The sequence below is a fragment of the Phascolarctos cinereus genome, unplaced genomic scaffold, assembly GCF_003287225.1.
Source record: "Phascolarctos cinereus isolate Bilbo 61053 unplaced genomic scaffold, phaCin_HiC Scaffold_2;HRSCAF=192, whole genome shotgun sequence".
NCBI lineage: Eukaryota > Metazoa > Chordata > Mammalia > Diprotodontia > Phascolarctidae > Phascolarctos > Phascolarctos cinereus.
The window spans coordinates 375,674,716-375,696,567 of record NW_027555625.1 but is presented as its reverse complement, the minus strand read 5'-3'; the positions used below and the strand labels follow the sequence as shown (position 1 = coordinate 375,696,567).

Here is a 21,852-nt window from a genome sequence, read left to right as displayed (position 1 = left end):
CTTACTGCTATAACTATTTCTAAAATTACGTCAAATATTTTGGGTAATAATGAATTACTATGTAAGGGTAATAATAAGGGTAATACTGTATAGCCCAACTTCTTATCCCCTGGCTCTGCTTCAGAATCTCCAGGCTCTTCCGCCTCCATCAAAGCAGTCTCCTTACCCTGGAAATGTTTCCACCTCTAATGCCCCCTTCTTTAATTGGTGGATTCTGGCCAAGAACCACTGTTTAAAGAAGTTCACCAGCCTTGCTCACTTCATATCCAAGTCAGATTTTACTGAAAGTGTGCACACAGATATACCTCTCTCCATCCCTTGTTTTCCAGTTTCCTATTATATGCTATCTTCCCTCATCAGAATGTAATTATACTCATTGAAGATGGAGACTGTCTTTTTTTTTTTGGCTTTCATTTATATCCTAAGCACTTACAGCACATAATAAAAATCTTTTTTTTCCTTCAAAATTTCAAAATCAATCTTTCCACTTTCTTTCACTGCTATCTATGGTCACTTTGCACAGCCCTCCCTCACTGAAAACCTATTCACCTACAAGTCATGGCATCATCTTCCTGATGTCATGGTCCTCTTTGAGAACAAAGGACAAACCACATAACTGTCTACGGAAGTAGTATGTTGTGAAGTTAGAGGGCCGAAGTGCAAATCCTACCTCTGAGCCTCGGCAACATTGTGCTACCAACTAACTCTCATTTGAGATGTATAAGACAGAGCCATGAAAAATGGTAAACCAAACAGTGAATCACGAGACACTCAATTGCTCATTTGAAGCCAGTCTAGTAATCTAAGGACTGTTTAGTGGCCTCTGTTACTGATATTCTAGCCCAAAAGGAAGAAAGGACCAGATCTCATGGGTTAATGACAAGTCTGACTGGAACCCATGGAGAAGACAACGTGTTCAGAAAGGCCAGGGAACGAGGCACCCTCGATGACTTCATTCTCCAATCTCTCTCCTCCACTATCAGGTACATTGGGTCTCTCTAGATCCAGGGCTCTTAAGCTGAAGTCTATAAACTTCTACTAGTATTTTCATACCTGTGTTTGAATATAATTGATTTCCTTTGTTAACTCTATGAATTTTACATTGCAAAAATATCATTCTGAGAAGGGGTCCTCTTTTTGTATCCCCAGTGCTTAATTAGCATGGTGACATATAGTAGGTGCTTAATAAATGTTTACTGATTGACTGATGTAGAGACCCTGTTCTCATGAGTGATGGTGATGGTCCCCTACCATGGCCAGACTATACCTGCAGTACTGTTGTGTTCAGGTCTGGGTGTGGCATTTTATTTATTTTTGTTTTTTAATGGGAGGCAATTGGGGTTAAGTGACTTGCCCAGAGTCACACTGCTAGTGAATGTTATGTGTCTGAGGTTGGATTTGAACCCAGGTCCTCTTAACTCCAAGGCCAGCACTCTATCCACTGTGCCACCCAGCTGCCCCTGGGTGTTACATTTTAAGAGCATCCAGAAGTGATAGCAAATGGCATTGAGATGAACTTCTTAACAATTATAGGTGTCCCAGAATGGAATGGGCTTGCCTTGGGAAGTAATGGGTTACACGACGTGGAAGTGCTCAAGCCAAAGCTGGATGACCCCTTTTGGGTTGTAGAAGAATGCGGGGGAAGTTCTGGCAGCGTTGGACTAGGTGGACTCTGAGACCCCGTGATATACACACTGATTGTGGTATTCTGGCAGTTAATAAATCACTAAAATTGGGAAGCAGCAGGTAGCAGAAAATATGCTACAAACAGCTGTGCAACCTTCACGGAGAACAACGCCATCTGTTGAGTTCCTTTACCTCTGGTTTCCACAGCATGGATGCACTTCCTGATTATGCTGAAGCCAATGGTGTCCAACTGTGCAGCTGGAAAAGAAAGGAGGGAGATGATTGTTTTTTTTAGAGCAACCACTGGAACCAACATTATGGTGAAATTTCTGCTTATTCCCCATCAGTCTATAGGCTCCTGGAGAGCCAGGACTGCTGTTTGCCTTTCTTTGTATTTATTTCCAGGGCTTAGCCTGGCATTTGGCACATAGCTGGTGCTTAATAAATGCTAGTTTACTGACTATTCAAAAAGAAAATATACTTACCTTCCCAATAAAGAGATGGGAAGTAACTAGGCGCTCATCAAAAATGCTTTGAACTTGGGAGTTCCCTTTACGCTTTCAATAATTCAGTATTATTTATTAAAAATCCATAGTGAAATTCTTTGTTACAAGGTACAGCTCATGGCTCTTTGGGAGAGGGGAAGGGGGGAGATAAAAGGGGAAATCTAGGTGATGTTAAAAACAAAGGCTACTTGGGGTAGAGCCAAGATGGCCAAGGGCTCGCTTGGGCGCTCCCAAACTGCCCTCCAAACAATTTTAAAATAATGCTTCAAAATGAATTCTAGAGTGGTAGAACCAACAAAAGCACAGACTGAAACAATTTTCCAGACCGATAAAACCTAGAAGGTCTGCAGAGAAGTTAAGTCCAGCACAGACCACACCCAACAAGCCAGCAGCAGACCTCAGGAGCTACTGAAGCTACCGCAGTGGCTTCCTGAGTTCACCACCCAGATGGATTTCCACAGGGGACTGGACAACTGATCAGGAGACTACAGGTGACCGTTGCTGGCACTGGGTACAGGACTCTGTTGCATTTCCAATATACAGGTCTGGTCACAATCCCAGGGAAAGGAGGAGCACTAGGACCCTAAGATACGTAGTTATGGTGGAACAGGGATCCTGATCAACGTTCCAGGGTGAAAAAAGTGCTGGTCACTCACATACCAGAGCACATGCCAGGAGAGCAGTGGCCACACCTCTCCTAAGATCATACCACCTTGGAAGAACTGAAAACTTACAGACCTCCGAAACGAGTTCTGGAAATAGCTACACCAAAAAAAAAAAAAACCAAAAAACCCTTAAGTTTGGGACAGTGGCCCCTCCATCTTGGGAGCAGAGGCCAACTTTAACATAATGTTAAGAGTCAATAAATAGGTTAGAAAAATAAGCAAACACCAAAAAAAAGAACCTGACCATAGAAAGTTTCTTTGGTGACAGGGAAGATCAAAACAAACTCAGAAGAAGACAACAAATTCAAAACTGCTACATCCAAAGCCTCGAAGAAAAATGTGAATTGATCTCAGACAAAAAAAATAATAATAATCCTAGAAGAGTTCAAAAGGAATTTTTAAAATCAAATAATAGAAGTAGAGGAAAAACTGGGAAAAAGAAATGAGACTGATAGAAGAAAATCATGAAAAGACAGTCAACGGCTTGGTCCAGGAGGCACAAAAAAAAAAAAAGAAGAAGAAGAAGGAAATAATACCTTAAGAAACAGAATAGGCCAAATAGTAAAAGAGGCACAAAAATCCACAAAAGATAACTCAACTCCTTAAAAAATAGAATTGGCTAAATGGAAAAGAATATATAAAAGCTCACCGAAGAAAATTATTTCTTAAATTGGGAAAATGGAAACAAATGGAAACTAAAGACTCCATGAGACATCAATAAACAATAAAACAAAACTAAAAGAATGAAAAAATAGAAAAAAATGTGAAATATCTCATTGGAAAAACAACTGACCTAGAAAACAGATCCCAGAGAGATCATTTAAGAATTATTGGATTACCTGAAAAAGAGCCTGGACAACATCTTTCAAGAATTTATTGAGGAAAACTGCCCTGATATCCTAGAACTAGAGGATAAAATAGAAATGGAAAGAATCCACTGATCACTTCTTGAAAGAGATCCCAAAATGAAAACTCCTGGGAATATTATGGACAAATTCCAGAGTTCCCAGCAAAAAAAAAAAAAAATTCAAGTATCATGGAGCCACAGTTAACACAAGATATAGCAGCTTCTACATTAAAGGACTGGAGTGCTTGGAATATAATATTCCAGAGAGCAAAGGAACTAGGATTATAACCAAGAATTACCTACCAAGCAAAACTGAGTGCAATCTTTCAAAAGAAAAATGTACATTTAATGAGCTAAGGACTTTTAAGCATTCCAGATGAAAAGACCAGAGCTAAATGGAAAATATGACTTCCAAATACAAGACTCAAGAGAAACATAAACAGGTAAATAGGAGAGAGAAACCATAAGGAATTTAATAAGGTTAAACTTTTTACATTCCTATATGGGAAGATGACACTCCTAACTCCTAGAAACTTGATAAGGACAGTTAGAAGGAGTATACATAGACAAGAGGGTATGGGTGCGCATTGACCACGACGGGATGATATCTAGAAAAAATAAAATTGAGGGGTGAGAAAGAAGGATGCACTGGCAGAAGAGGGAAGGGAGAGGTAAAATGGAGTAAATTATCTTACATAAAAAGAATCGTTTAAGAGCTTTTACAGTGAAAAGGAAGATATTGAGGGGAGGGGGCTGCAGGTTGGCAGACAATGTTTGAACCTTACTCTGATTGGAATTTGCACAAAGATGGATATAGAAATCTATCTTACCCTATAGGGAAATAAGAAGAAGAAGGAGATGTGAAGAGACGGGAGTTTGAGGGAGGTAGTGATCAGAAATAAAACAGAGTGAAAAGAGAGAGTAGAATAAATAGAAGAATAGAATGGAGGAAAATACAGTTAGTAATCATAACTGAAAAAAAAATTTTTTACAGCAAGTTTCTCTGATAAGGGCCTCATTTCTTAAATATAGAGAAAACTGAGTCAAATTTATAAGAATATGAGTCATTTCCCAATTGATAAAATGGTCAAAGAATACGAAAGGCAGTTTTCAGATGAAGTAATCAAAGCTATCTATAGTCAAATCCAAAAATGCTCTAAATCACTACTGATTAGAGAAACTCTGAGTTATCACCTCACACCTATCAGATAGGCTAATACGACAGAAAAGGAAAATGAAAAATGTTGGAGGGGATGTGGGAAAATTGGGACATTAATGAATTGTTGGTGGAGTTGTAAACTGATCCAAGCATTCTGGAGAGCAATTTGGAATTATGCCCAAAGGCTGTAAAACCCTTTGACTCAGCAAAATCCCTACTAGATCTATATACCAAAGGGATTTTTTTTAAATGGGAAAAAAATCTATATATACAAAAATATTTATAGCAGCTCTTTTTTTTGGTGGCAAAGAATTGGAAATTGAAGGGATGCCTATGACTTGGGGAATGCCTGAACAAGCTGTGTATTTGATTGTGATGGAATAAAGAAAGGGAGAGAATCTGGAACTCAACATTTAAAAAAACAAAAAAAAATGTTAATTATTTTTATAAAATTGGGAAAAAATTAAAGTATTTTTAAAAAACAAAGGATATTGATAGAGACCTTAAAAGAAAAGAATAATCTACGGTATGCTGCTAGGTAGGTAAGTCAAAGTGGTCAAACAGAGAAATGCAGAATATACACCAAAATATTGACAGCAACACCATTTTTCTGGTAAAAAAAAAAGAATTGGAAACAAAGCAGATGCCCACTGACTGGAGGACTCATCAGTATAAGGGGATATGTCATAAGAAATCCTGAACAGGCAGAATTCAGAGACACATGGGAAGATGCCCCTGAAAGATGCTGGGGGAAAAAAACCATACTAAATGATATCCATTTAAATGGAAAAGGGAAAGGAAGAGGACAGGAGGGGAAAGGAGGGAAGGGAATACTGGATTCCAGCGAAGAGTTGAGAAAACACTCCTTCTGCCCTTCTTTGCAGGGGGCAGAGGGGGATGGGAGAGGGCCCTATGGTGTGGTATATAACATAAACTGTCAGACACATTTCCTCAGTTCACTGAGTTTGTTCAATCATCTTCTCTTCTTTCGTTACTTAAAAAACAAAAGCTTTTATTTTCTCTTTCAGTCAGTCAATTAATACCGATTTATCAAGCCCGTGCTATGTGCCAGAGGCCCCGTGCTAAAGCACTGGGCATACAAAGACAGGTAAAAAATAGTCCCTGTTTTTGTTTTGGTTCGGTCTTTGTTACAAGGGATGGCTTGCTTGCAGGAGAGAGATATATTCAGAAATGAATGAGAGGTAACAATAAAAAGACCTAGCTGGAGGGGTACAAAAGAACTACATGATCCCCAACTGAGGAGAAAGGCAGACAACTCTACTCACATGACAGAAAAGGGAGAAAACACCAGAAAGAAATTGAAGTAGCCATGAAACACCTCAGTTGAACCCCAGGAGGTAAGCAAGAAGAGGCCATGGCATCCCTTGATGTAAGTGACCAGGTAAGAGAACAGACACTAAAAGATCTTTAACTCTTACTATCTTGCTCCCAGAGCCTCCGATGTCATTCAGAAAATAATCAACAATAGTAACACCGTCATCCATGTGGAAGTCATTCACCATTGGGCCCAAGGTGTGGATGGCACTGAAATCCATCCAGGATAACACACAAAGCGATCTTTATAGGCTCACGCCGCATGAAACACTCTCAGTGACAAAGCTGACAATTTAATGGCTCGTGATTAAGGCTGGGAAGGGTCTAAGAGAAGGAAGGTTATTTGTCACTGTTCTGTCATCATGCCATGGCAAAAAATTGATTTTTTCAAATAGAATTTAGAGTGATCTTCCATTAAGCACAAATTAATTTTTTCTTCCTGTTTTGCCACATTTGGGAGATCCATGGAGCCACCCAAGATAAAAACCTTGAAAATCTCTGTTAACTCTGAAAGTCCTACAATAACGACAACAAAAAGAATTATGACTTTCCAAAAAGTGTTCTTATTATAAAGACACTTGATCTTGAAGGCTGAAAAGAGAAAGAAAATAACCTTCTCCTCTTTGCCTTTGGGCCCCCTTTAATACAAGGAATCCTTTCTACTCAGGCATATTGCATGGTGCTAACTCAAGTCTGTTCTTTTCTTGGTAGAAATGAAATATTTATGTTGGGCAAATTATGATGTCTCAAGGCTTCTGACTGGAACCTAAAAGTGAAATCTAAGGCATTCTTACTAATATAAAACTCAATTAACTTGTGGCACTGCCATTTTTCAAATTTAATTTAAACAAAGTAATAATACACAGGCCAAATGCTTGCTGGAACTAAGAGTGAATTTTCATTCCTTCCTTAGCTATCAGAACATAGCCTGTGGGAAATGTTTTCTGTTTTGTTTGTTTTTTTTGGGGGGAGGGGGGTAGAATTACTTGTAGCACTTACTTTTCCATAGTGTTCATAACTGTGACAACGTCCACCTAAAGCTTTTTAGGCTTATTCAGAAAAAAGAAAACTTCACAGGGTAAGTCAAAGGACAGGGACATTTGGAGTGCAAGTGGGAGAGCTGCTTTTATTTATACACACACACACACACACACACCCCATGCATATGTATGTGTGTGTGTGTGTGTGTAAATGTAGTTAAACTTCAGAAAATTTTTTCCTCACCTTTCAGCTAGGGTGGGCCCATTAAACCACTGAACTACTTTACAAGAGGATGCTTAGTTCAAATAGGCCCACTCTGGGCCCTAAAGAAAGTCTGCTTTTAAAGGCAAGGCACCATCCTACTTCACTACAACACAAACTTCTTGCAAAGTTTTTGGGAATCCATCTAGGTCTTAAAGATGCAGAAGATGAATACCAAGGGGTGCATTACCTGCCCGTGAAGAAAAAAACACTAAGCCACTTTCCTGAAGAAAGAATGAGTCTAGAAAGTCAACACAATCTCGTGGGTGACCATTTCTTTCGAGAGCACTGGGAAGTACGATTTTCCCCTGATAATCCTAAGCTGGTGAGAAGAACAGCACTCCCACACTCAAAGAACAATTTCCTAGTTAAACAGTATTTTCCACCATAGACTAGCAGACGCAAGATATTACCATTAAGAAATCAGGATCATTCTCTACCCCCACACACACAAAATCTCTTACATGACTCTCTTCTCTAAGAATACAGAAAAGCCAAAACAAAAACCAAAATCAACAAACAATTACCCAAATTCTGCCACTGTGTAGACAACTGAGAGTTGGGAAAGCCTGAATTCAAATTCCACCTCTGACATTTACCAGTTATATGGCTTTGGGTAAGTCCATTTATTTCTTTGAATTTCAGTTTTGTAAATCACAATTCCCCTGGAACTTGGCTGTTAGGGTTATTATGGGTCTCAAATGGGATCGTGCAGGTAAAGTACTTTGCAAACTATAATGTGCTATACAAATGTCTATTATTGTTACTGTTGACCAGTTAACTGGTTGTCACTGTTGCAAATTATTACCTCCCTCACCCCAGGGACAAGGTTTGTCTTCCAGAGTCATTCTTTGGATTTCCTGCTAAACATGACTGCTATTACTTAATTAGTAGGTTTTATATTATTATTTGACATGCGTATGAACAAGGTAATAAATGACATGTAAATCTGAAGGAGTAGGACCAGCTTCCACCTATGGGGGTTCATCAGCTAGCCAAGGCTTCATCTCCTCCTCTGAAACTGAGGAAGGAAAGTAGGCTCCCCTTAACTTAAAGGGTTGAGAATGCCACCAATGGACAGGCTTTGCTAATAACAGAGAAAGTCAGAACAATCCCTCCAGATGGAAACAGCTGAACTTAAACCCCACAAGCAGGTGACTCAGCTCTTTGACTGAGCTGAAGCTCAGGAAAGGTCAGGGATTTATTTGCAATTGCAATAAATCTGTATCCTTATAATCACCAGAAGTAATCTCTCATTAAATATCTATTAGGCTTATATTATTCCTCCATTTGACTTGCAAGAAGGCACCGTAGGAACAGTTAACTTCAAGTCCCAAAGTCCACCTTTCCCCCAGCTTTATTTCCTTTCCTTCCCTTAATACAGTGTCCACATTTCACACATTGGGTAGTTTGATCAGCTGCTATAAAAGTTCCACAAGGTTCATGCTAGTTACTTGTGATGAAGGATAACAGTTCAACACCTTCCCAACTTAGAAACTGACCATTCCCACTTCTCTTCCCTTTTTCACAGTTTAGAGCCTCAGCATTTCATCTCTTTCCAAAGAAAGGTGGCCAAAGTTTCTGCAACAGGATGAGAAAGGAAGAGCCCCAGAGGATAAAGGGGAACACCTGTCATTAGTAAGTCTTTACACTGAATCTGGTTATGGCCCTGTGACCTACAAAAATTCAGGCAAAGTTCTTTCCAAAGGAGATGTGTGCCTCTGGTGTGACCAGATCATTAACACACGAGGTTCAAATCTCTTGACCTCTCACACAACTACCTTCACTTAATATACGGGTGTCAGGACTTTGACTTCTACCAACCCAGGAGAGATCCAGCTTTAACATGATGCTGCAGGAACTCCAATTCTCTCCCCATGGATTGAATATTTAATATTCAGTGCAGTCCAATGGAAGGAGCAGTGGAACCAGGAGACAAGGCAGGGAAGCAAGGTTCAAATTTTGACTTTACCACTCACTTAACATCTTCTAATTTGGGATTCCTCATCTTTAAAATGAGAGAGATGAGGGGGCAGCAAGGTGGCGCAGTGGAGAGAGCACCGGCCCTGAAGTCAGGAGGACCTGAGTTCAAATCTACTCTCAAACCAAACACTTGACACGTCCTAGCTGTGTGACCCTGGGCAAGTCACTTAACCCCAACTGCCTTTAAAAACAAATAATAATAAAATAAAATAAGATGAGAGAGATGGACTAGGATATAACTTATGTGTAACTAAGTTCTCTTCTGGTTCTAAATCTATAAATGCAAATAAGCTCTCCCCTTTTTTTCTACATGAAATGGTTCTCCCTGTCTTAAGATCAGCTCCAATTTAACCCAAGACTCAGAGACTAAGGAAATTTGTTTGGTAAAGTTTTGATCATTACTGGAGGGAGAGGCGTGTGTGGCCTTGTAAGATGATGACTTTTCCAGCCACAGCAGCTCTTGCAAAGTTCAATTCAAGAAGCATTTACTAAACACCCACAATATACAACATTCTATGGTAGCTGTTAGAGTACAAAGCCAAAACAAACAAACAAACCAGAAAAACAACACATCAGTCCTGGTTTGGTGGAGTTTGTTTGTATTCATATTAGCAAAACTACCAGTGCCTAAAGTATTCAAGTTGCTCTATCAGAAAATTTTTTTTTCCTGAATCCATAAACTGCTAACTTGCCTATATACCATGTGCAACTCCTGATGAATATCAGAGTTACCAGTTTCCTTATCTAATCTTCTTCTTTTCCCCACCGCTGGATGATAAGCTCTTTGAAGGCAGAGACCAAACCCATTTAGAGTCCACAGAAAAATTAAAGCTCATTAAGAGAAGGGGTGGGTTTTTTGGCCTTTCTTTGTATCCCCAGCATTTAGTATACTAGGTGCAGGAATAAGGAATGACCTTAACCAGAGACCACATGTAGCATATGTGGCTAGATGGTGAAACGGATAGAACAGTGGGCTGGTGTCAGGAGGATCTGAGTTCAAATCCAGCCTCAGATACTTACTTATTAGCTGCTTAACTTCAGGTAAGTTGCTTAACTTCTATTTACCTCCAATAATAGGGATAATAATAGTACTAATCTGTAAAATGGGGATATTAACAGCACCTACCTACCAGGGTTGTTTTGAGTTTCAAATGAGATAATATTTCAAGTGTTCGGCACAATGGCAAACAGTAAGTGTTATATGATTGTTGTTGTTGTCCTTCGTTTTCCAAGAGGACCAAACTGACATCACTGGGCTAGAGTCAAGTTTTAGTGTGTCCAACTGTGGCTGATCAGACCAATCTGAGCTTGAAATGTTCTACCACAGGTCAGGCACAAATAGTCCATGTGAACATTTGGGGTGGGTTCTCTAAGTTTGCGTATCTTGCGCCTCTCTTGAGCTATTTCAATTCTTCCTTGCTCACAGAGCACAGTACTTTCTCTGATGAGGGCACACCATGCTGAGCAGTCCTGTGCCACTGTCTCTCATGTCATATAATCAATTCCAAAGTTCTTAAGAGAGACCTTGAGAGTGTCCTTGTATTGCTTCTTCTGACTACCATGTGAACACTTGCCCTGTGTCAGTTCTCCATAAAATATTCTTTTTGACAAGTGTACGTTTCGCATTCGAACAACATGGCCAGCCCATCAGAGCTGTGCTCTCTGCAGCAGAGTTTGAAGGCCTGGCAATTTAGCTTGAGAAAAGCCTTGAGAGGCACCAGTGCACAGTAGGCTAGATGTGGAGTCAGGAAGAGCTAGTTTCAAATTATGCCTCTAACAATTGACCATGACAAGTTTTCAGAGCCTCAGACCCTCTTAAGAGTTTTCTACAGAGTAATCAATGGGTTGTTGTCTGTGTTAGTGGGGAGATTTCTCACACCAAGAAAATCACCAACCCTTCACTTAGTGCCCTGTTGATTGAGCATTCCCCAACCTCCCTCCCTCCAACTCTACTCCCCAATTGGACTCGTTCAAAGCAGGGGCCATCTCTTATCCAAACTTCAAATTTCCCTAGCATTCTGCATGGAATTCTGAGCACCTTACGTTTGTTGGATTGGTTTAAGGCAAAAAGAGGTGAAACACTGGGGAGAAGGAAGGTGGAAAGGGCATCCCTGATGCAGCAAAAGAAGAAGGTTCTTGGGTTAGAGGCATTGCTCAAACCAGGAAGGTCCTCATCTACTCTTTTTCCCTTCATTCTTAGATGTATAAAACAAGTTAGCTATAGAACATACATTAGGGCAATGTCCTAAATTAAAGAAGTTTCTAAGGGAAAAGACTAAACGATTTGATCAAAAATGAAAGGTTGAAAAGTACAGAAAAACTGGGTTGGATAGGAGAACAGTTGACAAAGAATCTTACAGCAGACTCTAGATTAACAAGACAGTGACAAGGAGGCAGGTCTATTCTGTCTTCTCTAGATTAGGGATTTTTATTTATTTTATTTTAGAGATATTAATTTTTTAGTTTTCAATAGTCACTTCCATAAGATTTTGAGTTTTAAATTTTCTCTCCCTCCCTGCCTCCCTCCCCAAGACAGTGTGCGATCTGATATAGGCTCTACATATATATTCCTATTAAACATATTTTCACATTAGTCATGTTATAAAGAAGAATTAGAACCAACAGAAGGAACCACAAGAAAGAAGAAACAAAACAAAACAGATGAGAAAAAAGAAGACCAAATAGCGTGCTTCGATCTGCATTCAAACTCCATAGTTCTTTTCCTAGATGTGAATAGCATTTTCCATCATGATACTTTTGGAGATGTCTTAGATCCTTGCGTTGCTGAGAAGAGTTAAGTCTTTCAAAGTTAGTCTAGATGAGAGCTTTTTAGAGGATACATTCTACACCCAAGAATTTACCATGTTATTTTCAAAGGGCCTCACAGTGCTCATTCATTCATATTGGTAAGATGTGCCAGCCACTATGCTAGGTGCTGAGGATTTAAAAAAAAAAAAAAAAGCAAGCAAGGAGCATACTTTCTTACACCATGCAAATGGGTGTGCCCAAAAGTAGTTATTTTTTGAATCAGGAAGTAAGCAGGGTCAACTGAATTAGGATACAATGAACTTTTTTCTACCCTCTGAATTACTCTGTATTATTAGGAAAACTGTTTCATCTCTCTGGGTATCTGTCCTCTCCCCACCATGAAATAGAGATGTTATCACCTGACCTCCTTCAGTGAAAAGTTTTTTAAAGGGGCCTCAGTAATAAATTTTGAGCTTGGTGGACAGGGGTGCTAAGTCAGCACCAAATGGCATTTCCAGTTCCTAAAAAATACTCAAGTGTGAAGGCAAAAATAAAAGGCCAATGGGTGGGAGGTAGGGATGAGGGGGAGAAACAGGGATGGGAAGGAAGCAATAGGAGGCGAGAAAGAACCATAATTTCAGGCCTGGAAGGGTACTTAGGTATCTGTTAAATCTTCACTTTACAGTGAAAGAAATTAAGGCTCAGAGAGGGCAACTTGCTGAAGCTTGCACAGCTATAACACACAATGTACCTCAAATGTTTCCTTCATTACAAAAACTTTATCCTAGAAACACAGAATCTCAGAATTGGAAAGGGCTTCTGAGGTCCAGTTCACACCCAAGAAGATCTCTCCATTACATATCTGGCAAGAGGTCATTCATTCACCCTGTTTTTTTGTTCACTAACATAAACTACTTTCAAAAAAGAGTGATACAAAGCTAAAAATGCTCTATAAATGAGGTGGTGTTATACTAAATAGCACACCACTGATGGAGACAACCCAAATGCACTAACAGGGCAGGAAAAGCAGCAGAACTTGTAGATCACTAATTTGGGATGCTAGAGACCGCTAGAGTGCTTCTCTCTCCAGTCACCAAAACGTCATTCGTTATATGGCAAAAAGCTGCGTTGGCCTAGGAACAGTGCACGAAATGGAAGTTCTCACCACGGAACTTATGCAAGATGTTTGCATCTGTAAGGGGGAGGGGGAGAACGGAAACTCGAGACAGTCAGCCACCATTAGCTCTTCTAAGTTGGCTATACTGGTTGGAAGACAGGCCTGAGGTCTGACAGATTACCATGCAGTAAAATAAAACTGCAACTTGAAGGAATTCCTAACTACAAAAAAAAAAAACAAAAAAAACCACCCCAAAACTTCATTGTCCTAACTTCAAATGAGAAGGTCATACAGTATAATGGACAGAGCACTAGATTTGGACTTTGAGGCCCTGATTCTGAATCCTAGTGCTGACGATTATTACTTGTTTGACTCATGTCACCTTTCTGAGATTTTGCTTCGTTATTCAATGAAATTCAAATATATAATGGCCATAGTTCACAAGGCACTGCATGCTAGGTGCTGGAGGTACAAAGGATAAATATGAAACAATCCCCGCCCTCAAAAAAACAGAGGTCAAGGGAGAAGATAGTACAAACACATGAGTAAGTAAATACAAAGGTGAGCTAGGTGATACTGTGGATGGACCACTTGGTCCTGGAGTCAGGAAGACCCAAGTTCAAATGTGATTTCAGACACTTGCAAATTGTGTGACCCCAAGCAATGTATTTGCCTCAATTTCTTCATCTGTAGAATGGAGATAAAAATAGCACCTACCTCCCAAGATTGTTTTGAGGATGAAGTAAATTTGTAAAGTGTTTTGCAAACTAAAAGTGCTATATAAAGGCTAACTATATATTATTATGGACAATTTCAAAAGAGAGCCATAGAGGAGATAACAAATGCTTATTAACTAACAGACAAGGCGGCATTTGAGCTGTACTCTGAAGGAAGAAAGGGGTCCTATGACAGACGGATGGGAAGACAGTATATTCCAGATATGGGGAACCACTACTGCAAAGGGAGCCAGGCAGGAGATGCAATGTTGTACTCAGGAAATAACCAGTAGGTCATTTTGCCAGGAAAGGAGAGTAAGTGGAAGGGAATAATACGAAATAACGACAGAAAGATAGATGTGAGCTAGATGGGCTGAAAAATGCCAGGCTGAAGATTCCATATTTTGTCCTAAATACAATGAGAAAATTGAACTAGACCAAAAAGTCTCTTTGAATTTAAAATCCAACAAACTTAAGTATCCTCATTCCTAGGGCTAGAGGCGGCCACTTGAACAGAAACAAGCACATTGCAATGCAGGCCTGAAATCTACTTCAAACCAACAACTGCCTGACATAATTCTGCTGTGCTTCCAGTTTTCCAACTCTTTAAATCCTATCAGTCTACATATGGAAAGACAGATCTTGACCATCCGTTTTGCACAATATGCCCCATTCTGACAAAGGGTGTACACACCAAAATCTACACAAAAGACTGGCAGATATTCAGTTTAGAGAAACACCATCCTGTGCCATGATCAACAGCTACCCATTCACATACGCATGCCATGACCTCTAAACAGACTCTCTATGCAGACATATTCTTTACCAGAGGAAAGGCCCCTCGAATGGGTCTCAGCAAGTTATGGGAATGATTACCGCTTCCCTAAGGCTCCTGCTCCAACAGGTTTTTCCTGTTTGAGATGCTTTTCATGGGATCATTTTGCTCACTTTTCTTCGGTTTATTTATTTATTTTTAGCTATGGAATAATCCAACTCCATAGGAACTGCTGAGTGCCTCAGTAAAGAAAACAAAATTGAAGGGCCATCAGCACAGGCAGCAGCTGCCTCAATTCTGATGTTCCATCTTAAAGGGAAGGGTTTAGAATAGGAAATAGTTCACAGCTGCTCTGAACAGGGGCACCATTCCCTGGTCATCACCAGGGGCATGTTCTCACTACAGAAATGTAATCGATTTTCCAATGTGATTTGCTCTTTACAGTCTGGCTTTCCTCGTACATTCTGCATTTAATCGATTTCAGTACTATTAAAAAGAATGAAAAACACCCACATTTAATAGAATACAGAATCCACCTGGGAAAGTGGATTTTCAGTCCTCTAACACCCTTCTAGTGAGCAGCAGATGGGCTCATATCACTTTCGCCTTAATCAGGTTAAGCCCATGAGCCTGAAGTGTTCGAAATGCTGTTTTAGGTAAGATTCTCCAATGTGGCTGTTATTTTTCTCGCCTCCAGTTGTGTCTCTTAGAAAGTAAATAAGCTCTCTCAAAAACCAGGGATGCAGAACCCCATGTCAGCTAAGCTTCTTTGTCTTTCAATCCCATCCATGTCAACATTTTTCCTTCCCAAGCCCCAGTCCAACTCTGTCTCTTTTCATTGTGTGCTTTGGAATTCCCATCGCATCATTAACAAACTTCCCTTATCTTAGGATTCTTCCTCTCATCTACTTTCCACATTCTGACACTAATGGAGACATGGAAGTATATCCTTTTTTTTTTTATTTTTTTTCCCAGTATATCCTTAGCCTTCCTCTCCAGCAGCAGATACATCTTCTTTCATGCCTCCCAACACACTTATCCAAGAGGAGAAATAGTAACACTCTTTACTCACCACTGCCTAGTTTTAGAATGCCCATTTGACACTATCACTCAGCAGCGTCTATTCCTTTGAGATGCGTTCAATCCAGAATATGTCACCCAATCCCGATCTCTGTGGCGGAGAGCTACCACTACCCAGGTCTTTCCCTTTCCTTTCTCAAATTTAGCAGCCAGTTCCCACTGCAACTTCCATCCCCTAAACTAACAGATGTCAACATAATAGATTTTCCTTCAAATACCCTGATTCCAAGATCATCAACTTCCTCAACTCCCATACCTACATCACTCCAATTCAGCCACATGCAGGAATGGTCACAGCCCTGATCTCACCACCACACACAACTATGATCAAGAGCTCCAAAATTTCACAATCCAACCATAACTGCCGATCATTCCATTTTTCTCCACGCCTCATTCATCTAAAAATTACTTTTTGTCCTCACTGTTACCTCAAATCTCTGCATCCCTTAGCACTCGCTCAGTCCATCATTCCTGCTCTGACTTCACCTTCCTCCCTTCCCAATCTTGAACAAATAATTAACCAATTCAATGTTACATCCTTGACTTTTGAATCCCTTGCACCCCTGTCGTAGAGCGGTTCATCACACGCCAAACCCATCGTGAATTTTCCCCCATGATCCACCTCTTCCTATCCTACTGACATGATGCTGAATGGTGATGGAGGAAGTCACATCCACATGCTGCCTGGGTCCACTAGAAATTTATGATATCGAATTTCAGCTAGGTCCTTACTTTCACAAGGCAATCCTTTTATTCTTCCCTATCACATTCTCTAAACTGGCTGCTTCAAACCTTCTCTTCTCTCTCTTGACCTTCCTACACCACCTTCTCTCTCTACCCTCTCAAGGAGGGGACTTCATTCACTTTGTGAGTTGTCTCTTCTTTCCAACTCTACATCCTCAAATCCCTTGACATAATTCCCCCATTCTCTCTAGCCTCTAATGAAGAGGTAGCCTTTCTCTTCACGAAGGACAACCCCTCTACTCATATACCTTTGGTCCTATTCCCTTTCATCTCCACTAACAAATTGCTCCCCAAATCATACCCCACCTCATATCTTATCTTCAGTCTCTATTTGTTCCTTCCCTTCTGCCTACAAACATAGACATGTCTCCCCCATACTGAAAACCTTTCACTTGAATCTACCATAAACTCAAGCTATAGCGCTCAAGCTATATCTCCTCTCTTTCATGGCAAAGTCCTACCAAAAGTTACTTATACTGGTCACCTTGGTCTCACTTGCTTCTCAACCTGCTGCTTTGGCTCCCAACCCCATCATTAAAATGAAACTGTTTTCTCCAAAGTGACCAATGACCTCTCAACTTCATCCATTTTGAATACTCTGAAGTATCTGACAGTGTTGACTTCCATTTCCTCCTGGATACTTTTCCCCCCTTAATCTTCAAAACATCTCTTGTATAGCCCTCTTCTTCTCTGACACTGCCACCACCATGGTGTGGGGCTTCACAACCTTCTACCTAGACCACGGCAATGGCCTGCTGGATGTTCTCCCTGTGTCAAGTCTCTCTCTACTTCAATTCATCTCCACTCAGCTGTCAAAGTGATCTGACCATTTCAGTACTCTTATAGGGTCAACTCTAGCACTCACTATCACCTCCCCAATCCAATATAAAATCCTCTATTTGGCTTTTAAAGCTGTTCATAACCTGGTCCCTTTCTACCTTTGCAGTGTTCTTATAACTTCCTCCCTTCCACCTAGTGTTCAGACAATCCATCTCCTGACTCTGGGTTTCCCTGCCTGCCCCCCCATGTTTGAAATGCTTTTCTGGCTTCCTTATCTTCCTTCAAGTCTCAGCTAAAACCCACCTTCTACAGGAAGCCCTTCTCGCTTCCTCTCAAATCTAGTTCTTCTTTCTGCTGATCATCTCCAGTTCATCCTGTATGTATCTACTTTGTCCACATTTTTTGCAGGTTGTCTACTGCACAAGACTGTGTGCTCCTCGAGGTCAGGAATTATCTTCAGCTTTTCTTTGTATCCCCAGCATTTAACACAGTGCCTGGCATATGGTAGGCACTTAGTAAATGTTCACTGACGGACTGACTCCTCTCTGGGTTTCTGTAACCTTGGTTCTCCTCCTGTTTGGCCACACCTCAGTTTCTTTTACTGTTTTAGCATATGTTTCCCATTCCCTACTCCAAGGTTCTGCTCTGGGCCCTCTTCTCTGTCTACATTCTCTTTCTAGATGATTTTGTCAGCTCTCTTGGGCTAAATTATCTCTCTACACAACTCCCAGATTTATATATTTGGCCTAAATCTCTCTCCCAAGCTTCCAGGCCTGCTATTACCACCTGCCTATTACCAATTGCATGGGCAGTGAGCATTTCAAACACAACATGTCCAAAATAGAATTCATCATCTTCCCTTCCCTTCCTCCTAAAAGCTCCGTTTGTGTTGTGGACATCCCCCATCCAAATTCACAAACTCTGAATCACTCTCAGTTCTTTATTCTTATGTACTCTACACATTAATCCATCAACAAGTATTTATTAAATAGATATGACTTGCCAGGCACGGTGCAAGGTGCTGGGAATACAAGTACAAACAGTGAAACAATCCCTACTTGTAATGAGCATACGTTCTAGTAGATAGAACTAGTTTTGCAAAGTGCTTTATATATCTTAATTCATTCAATACTCCAGCCATTATTCTTTTTTTTTGGGGGGGGGAAGAGAGTGGAAGGGCGGGGAGGCAATCAGGGTTAAGGGACTTGCCCGGGGCACACAGCTAGTAAGTGTCTGAGGTTGGATTTGAACTCAGGTCCTCCAAAACTGGTGCTCAATACACTGTACCACCTAGCTGCTCCTCTAGCTACTATTCTAATGATTCAGTAGCTAAGTGTTGTTGATTCTTCCTCTCTCATATCTGTCTTGTCCTCTCTACTCATATGGCTACCCTAGTTCATGCCATTATTACCCCTCAATTAGTCTTCAAGCCTGCACTTTAATCCATCCTTCACAGGTCTCACCACATGTCACTCTCTTCCTCAAAAAACTCCAAGGTCTTCCTACTGACTATGGGAGTACAAATAGACTCTTCTGTTTGGAATTTAAACCCCTTCATAATCGGGCTCCAACTTACTTTTCTAAGATAATTATCAATTATTCGTCTTCATCCACTGTAGGCAGACTGGACTATTTGCTGTTCTTCATACATGACTTTCCATATTCCATCTCCATGTCTAGAAAGTACCCTCTCTTTACCTTTATAGAATCCCTAGTTCCCACTCAAGCCTAGCTCAGGTATTGCTTCCTACGAAAACGCTTCCCTGATTCCCCAGCTGTAGGTACCTCCCCCAAAGAAATTACTTGCCATTTTACTTACTTATACGTTGTTTGCCCCCACTCCCAAGAATCCCAAGAATGTAGTTTTCTGAGAGCTGCATTATCTTCTTTTTCGTCTTTACATCTCAAGTGTGTAGCCCCAGTACCTGACACATAGTAGGTCCTTTATGCTTGTTCACTGATTCAATTAACCCTTTGCAAATGATTCACTTCATGGATTACAAAAAGATAATATTTAATCTACTTAGTTCCCTCAAGCTAGCTCCTTCTAGTTTTCTCTTTAGCAATCCAAGTCCCTCCATCCAAACGGCAGGAGGGTATTCAGGGGTTATAAACTAATTTGAACATTAACCGAAGCTAAACATAATTAAGACAGCATATCTAATGCACTGGGGGAATCATGACATATTCCAAAGTCAAAACTGAAAGGATTTTTCAATTCTGTGTTGCACTACAAAATCTACAGCACCGCTTACTCCCCACCAGCTACGATAGATCACTGTTGGGGGTTAGCGGGGTAGAGACGCATTTCTGCTGAAAAATTTAAGCACACTGGGCACCACGGACACATTTTGGAGGGATTTTCTCCATGATGTTTTTCATCTTGTATCTCTCCTCCACAATAAGCCAATCCACCTTAAATTTCCAGATAAGAGGCATCCAGGAAATAGAAGTGTCAGGGCACACCACAGTAATTCCAACCAGCCTAATCAGGACCATTTGTCTCACGCAGGATGGCAAATATCTTGAGAATGAGTTACAGTGCAGCGGCCTCAATTCCCTCCTGCCCTGCGGCCTGGACAGTCCGCATTGACTTTTCAACCAAAAGTGGAACATTCCTATTTCTCTGAAAATGGTACATGGTCAGTGTTCTTTCAATCCACTTTATGCACCAAGGTCTTCCGCTATTAGTTGTTCTCTGTCTTTGAGTTGTCCTGAGGGAACTGGTCACTTGTTTACCCAGGAATTAAGTTTTATAAAATGAGATCCTGGCCGTGGCCAATGAGGTTCATTCAACAATCAGGGGCTAAGCAGCCTCAGATGCGTGACAAGACTCACAGGCCAAACTTTAATCTGTACTGATCTCAGAGGTCCCAGAGGAATGGAGCACCCTAGAGCCCTTGCAAATAGAAAATCAGCATCAAGCCTGATTGAAATTCTCTAACTTGATGGTGGTTTTTGGCAAAAATCTGCCCTACCACCCCCTTTCCACCAAGCCTCAGCTGTCAAAGAATCAGCAAGCACCCAGTCCCTGTCACTGGCCCAAACTCAACATTGGGTATGCTAGGATATAGTCTACACCTTAAAGAGTAAAACATGCCAGGAGGCAGCTGGTAGTGGGATCAGCTATAAAACCAGGCATTTCTAGCCACATCACTGAAGAAATGGGGTTGGGAATGCCTAAGCCATATACTGTTTTTGCCCCATATTCCTGGTTGCTAGATCTTAAGAGGCCTTAGAATGGTGAGCTGGCTAGGAAAAGAAAAGACTGTTAGTTAAAATACTCAAGAGAAGTCACGAAAATAATAAATAATAATGTAATACGGGGAGAAAGAACACAAGCTTTGGAGACAGAATTCATGAGTTTATATCCCAGCTCTATTACTTACCACGTGACCTTTGGCAAGTTACTCTTAAATTATCTATAAAATAAGGGAATGGGACCTAAATAATCTCTATGGACCTCTTGGCCTCAGTTTCCTTCCCTATAAAATGGGGATAATAATGACAAATCTAAATCTCCCCGATAACCTAGGAAAATCACATACCACCCCTAAGCAGTTGCCTCATAAAATGGCAATCAGAAGCAAGGGAACACTTGAGAAAATCCAGCCCTTTTGAATACCTCTGCCCCTTCAGAGGTGTGAGATAGCACACCATCTGACTATTCTTCAGCAAGGGTGTTACCGCTCAACTAAATATATTTCAAGATCACTGCTGCCAATGGTAGCTATGTTGAACACATGACACCTACAGAGAAAACAAGGCTGAGAAAGTCAGTTACCACTGGGAGCTACAGTGACCCCAGCTCACCTTGTCTGTGGCTCTCTTAAGGAAAGCAATAGTCACAGAAGTCTTTCCTAGGGAAGGAAGAAAAAAAAGCAGAGAAAGAAAGGGGCATGAGGGGGTGGAAATAATGCAGGAGGAGTCAGTCACCTGCCATTTTATCTGTCAGTCCTGGCAGGCAAAGATGGAAAGCTCGAGATGAAGGGATATTCAGCTGACTGCCCTGAGAGCCAGAGAAGCTTGGTGCATGGGAGGCCAGACTAAAACGCCTATTAATGCCTTCACTCCTTCTCAGGTTTAAAAGGGGAAATGTTCTATTTATAATCCATGAACCAGTGGGTACCTGGCACCAAACAAATGGCTGTGATCCCAAAGAGAGATCCTAGTTACCCTCGGTGTTCCCCCTTTTCCTCTTAAATCAATGGTATCCTAATTGTGATGAGACTCCTATGAGGAACTGAATATAACTGAATGAAAAGAAATAACATTTGGGTTTGTTTTTTTTTTTACTTCTTTCTTTTTTCTTTTCTTGTCTTTTTTGTCACGTTCACAGGGCAGTCTAGTTGCCCATCAGTCCTTTGGGAGGTACTTTAGGCCTAAAACAACTTCTTTCTTCCAAAGATCTCTAAGAATTGGGATCTTTTAAAAATTTTATTTATAACATGGCAAACTAACACACCTTGATCAGTGGTGCTGCTGTGGATCAAACTATCGTGAAATATAAGAGAATCACGATGATTCTC

The 21,852-nt window shown here is 40.7% G+C and overlaps 1 protein-coding gene across 4 annotated transcripts in view; it reads right to left on the bottom strand.

Moving 5' to 3' along the window:
• The window catches only part of ARHGAP26 (Rho GTPase activating protein 26), a 528,120-nt gene that overhangs the window by 206,173 nt on the left and 300,095 nt on the right, over positions 1-21,852 (bottom strand). For all 4 annotated transcript variants that reach the window (XM_078150504.1, XM_021004972.2, XM_078150503.1 and 1 more), the window contains exon 13: positions 1,819-1,884. In XM_078150504.1, the coding sequence (XP_078006630.1) occupies positions 1,819-1,884 (66 nt within the window). The remainder of the gene's footprint in view (positions 1-1,818; positions 1,885-21,852) is intronic.